The sequence below is a fragment of the Tupaia chinensis genome, unplaced genomic scaffold (genome assembly GCF_000334495.1).
Source record: "Tupaia chinensis unplaced genomic scaffold, TupChi_1.0 Scaffold000450_1, whole genome shotgun sequence".
Classification (NCBI taxonomy): domain Eukaryota; kingdom Metazoa; phylum Chordata; class Mammalia; order Scandentia; family Tupaiidae; genus Tupaia; species Tupaia belangeri.
This window is the reverse complement of record NW_006159956.1, coordinates 119,189-122,443: the sequence shown is the minus strand read 5'-3', so window position 1 is coordinate 122,443 and position 3,255 is coordinate 119,189. Positions and strand designations below refer to the sequence as shown.

The 3,255-nt window shown below is 62.8% G+C and overlaps 2 protein-coding genes across 2 annotated transcripts in view; one reads left to right on the top strand and one right to left on the bottom strand.

Moving 5' to 3' along the window:
* Positions 1-715, top strand: part of SLC16A8 (solute carrier family 16 member 8) — a 13,564-nt gene extending 12,849 nt beyond the window's left edge. The window contains 1 exon segment of the mRNA XM_006155374.1: positions 426-715. Within this exon segment, the coding sequence (XP_006155436.1) occupies positions 426-715 (290 nt within the window).
* Positions 716-2,778: 2,063 nt separating this feature from the next.
* PICK1 (protein interacting with PRKCA 1) overlaps positions 2,779-3,255 on the bottom strand; it is a 20,397-nt gene continuing 19,920 nt past the window's right edge. Inside the window, exon 14 of the mRNA XM_006155341.3 lies at positions 2,779-3,243. The gene's annotated coding sequence lies outside the window, so the exon portion shown is untranslated. The remainder of the gene's footprint in view (positions 3,244-3,255) is intronic.

Sequence of the window (3,255 nt, the reverse complement as noted above, 5' to 3'; positions counted from 1 at the left end):
TTAGTGTAATGGCTATGTTGCTGGACTCCCACGTAGTCAACCGCGGTTCGCGTCCGGGACCCGGTGGCTTAAACGCACGCCAGGCGCGTGTGCGTGCCCAAGATCCTGAGAATGGAGAAGGGATTGCGGCGTGGCCATCCCCCTGGGGGGTGATTTCTTGCTTTCTGTCTCTCTGTCTCTGTCTGTACCCTGTAGCGAAAAACCTCAACACTGAGAAAAAAAAAAGAGACGTTTTAAAGGTCTCCAACGGCAGAACATGGGATTTGCAGACAGAAAATAGGAATAGAGACTGGGGCGTGTGTATGCGTCCCCCGTGAGCCCCACCAAGTTGGCAGCACTGCCCTTTATCTGAAGGTGCAGGGAATGGGGGAGGGGGCCGGCAAGGAGTGAGGCAGGAGCGGAGACCTGTGCCCCCACCCTTGCAGGCCGCCTGGTGGACGCACTGAAGAACTACGAGATCATCTTCTACCTGGCTGGCTCTGAGGTGGTCCTGGCTGGGGTCTTCATGGCCATCGCCACCAACTGCTGCTTGCGCCGCCGCTCTCGGCACGCCCAGACGGCGCCAGGCACCGAGACTGGGGCCAGAGACACGGAGGATGCCGCGGCCGAGGAGCACTCGGAACCCTTGCCCGCCTGCACCGAGGCCCTGGAGGTGTTGAGCCCACCCGGGGTGGAAGCGGAGCCAGGGCTGGACACCAAGTCTGTAGCGCTTTAGGCGGGTGGGGCCTGGTGACTTAGGAACGGGGCTTCCTCTCTTAGGGGTGGCCCCTCCCGGGGTCCAAGTCTGGGCTCCAGCTGAGAACCTAGAGTGGATAAAGCTCAGCTCAAAGACAGAAGGTCCGTTCTTGTGCCTCTGCCCAGGGCGCTGGCTCCCACTGGGCAGTCGGGGTAGGGAGAGTCGGGAGGTCTCTCCAGGGCCCTCTAGGCTGTTCCAGGTGAAGGAGGGCAGGACTTGGGGGAGGAGTTAGAGACGGAGGGCGGGGAGAGCCACTCCCAGCGCAGACCCAGGACCGCGGGGCGGGCGCCCAGGCCCAGAACCGCTCCCCGACCCTGTCCGCCGCAGTCTGCGTCTTCCTCTGACGGTGACGGGGGTTGGCAGCAACTAGGGAATGCGCCCAGGGCCCAGGGCTGGAGTCGGGTGGGTTGAGTCCTGGCCGGCCTCGGCCTCCTCCTGTCCTCCTGTGCGTGGGGGAAGCTGAGGGCAAGCACGTGCTGAACACGCCCCTCGCTTAGGCGGGCTCCTCGCCTCCTAGAGACCCGGGGCCAGGGCTTCTGCTGGGGCACTGTGCTCCGGATGGCGCTCCATGGCTTTGTGGGCCCGTCAGCCCCCGAGTCCTACGCGTGGGTCTGGGTGCGAGGATCTCCGTGTCTTTCACGAGCAGCTGAAGGCCTGGGGATCCGCCTCCTCCGTGTATGTATCCTCTTCCCACAAAGGGCACAGCCCTCCCTTTGCCTCCCCCACCCCGAGCACCCCGGTGCACGGGCCCAAGGAAGGGGGCTTTTCCACCGCAGGCCCCGCTCCCTCCAGCCACAGCTTTGCAAATCCGTGACTCGTCACTGTCCCAGTTGCACGCCAAGGGCCTGGCGAGCCCTGCGGATACCTGCCAACTGATACCCACAGGGCAGCTGTGGGTTCCCCCCCCCCCCCCCCCGTGACTGTTTGACTTTTTTTAAAGTTTTGCCACAGAGAACATGTGCTTGCTGAAGAGAAACAGTAAGAGGAAAAGTGAGAAATCACCCCCCAGGCGGATGGCCACGCTAAAATCCCTTCTCCATTCTCCTGGGATTTGGGATACACCTGCTGCACGCCTGGCCTGATTTCTCAAGCAGCCAGGTCCAGCACCCTAACCATTACACCACCAGCGGGGCCTGTGATTTACTTTAACCCTGAGAGCCACTTCCTCTGCCAGTCAGATCCCTTACAGATGTCAGCCTTTAATCCTCTGATGACCCATGGGGCAGGTGCCATTGTCCTCTGCCCCAGACAGGGAAGCTAAGGCACCTGGAGTTAGGGGCCAGCTCAGGGTCACTCAGGCCACCACTGGAACCCTGGCTGTGGGTTGTCTACGACCTTGGCATCCACGCTGGCTGCTCCCTTGAAAGGTGATGTGGTCTGACAGCTCTGCGGGGACCCACAAGGAACCCTGGTGACAGCCTGTCCTTCCCTCCATGCCCCCACTCCTGCCTGATAACCCCACCCCCCATCCGGGTTTCTATGGGGCCTGCAGGCCTAACCTGATGTGCAGAAAGCTCTTTCATTTTCCATTTCAGATCACCCACTTCACACCACCCCACCTCTCCCGTTCTGGGACGACCACACTCACTGTCTAAACAGGGATACGCAGAGTGACAAGGCCACTATGGCTAACTATATGGGAGCCACGTGGTGGACGGGAGCCTCTCAGGATGCAGCTGTCCCATCCTGGAGTGACAGAGGACCACGTGGCTCCTCTCCGTGGCCCCCCACCCCACACTCTCCCATCAGTATCTCCCTGACCCAGCGTCTACCCACGTCTGGAGGCCCTCTGAGAGTCAAAGGTGAGGGAAGGCATCAAAGGGTTCCTGGTGGAAAGCTCTGGAGGGACCCTGCAGATCTGAGCCCCTGTGGCCTTGAGCAAGACACGTCTGTGGCTCACCTCCCGTGCATGGGGACCACAGCTGCCCGGAGGGGCATCTGTGTGAGCCAAGGCCGACAGAAAGGCAGGTGTCACTCACCACCAGGTCCCGCCCACCGGGTCCCCCCATTAGGGAGGCAGTCTGAGGCCACACAGAAGCGGCTCCATCTGGGTTTGTGTTTATTCAAGACAGCCCGGTGCCCAGCCCTTTTCCAGAGAAGCGGCTGGGCTGGGGGACGAAATAAATAAAGGCCGCCGAGGTGTACGTGCGCACTGGCTGGGGCCAGCCGGGCCAGCTGAAGGCTGTTCACCCCCGGCCACTCCCGGCACGCTCCGGGGGCCAGCGATGGTGCCACGGGGTCGGACCTGGACCTCCTGCCACCTCCGACCCCTCCTCTCCCTGCCCGCTCTCCTTCCCCGGGCAGGGTCAGACACGGAGTGCTCCCTCTGGCTGGGGAGGAAGAAAGGACGGAGGGCCGGTGTCTAGGTGCCTGGCGCCTTCCCTGGGCAGGGGCCTGGGTCGCTGTGCTAGAAGAGGCGCGGAGAGGCAGGCGCCCCAAGCCGCAGGCCTTTAAGCGCCTCTGCCGCGGCCCCCCAGCTCCCACGCTGCTCCTCCCACTCACCCTACCCCCACGCTCAC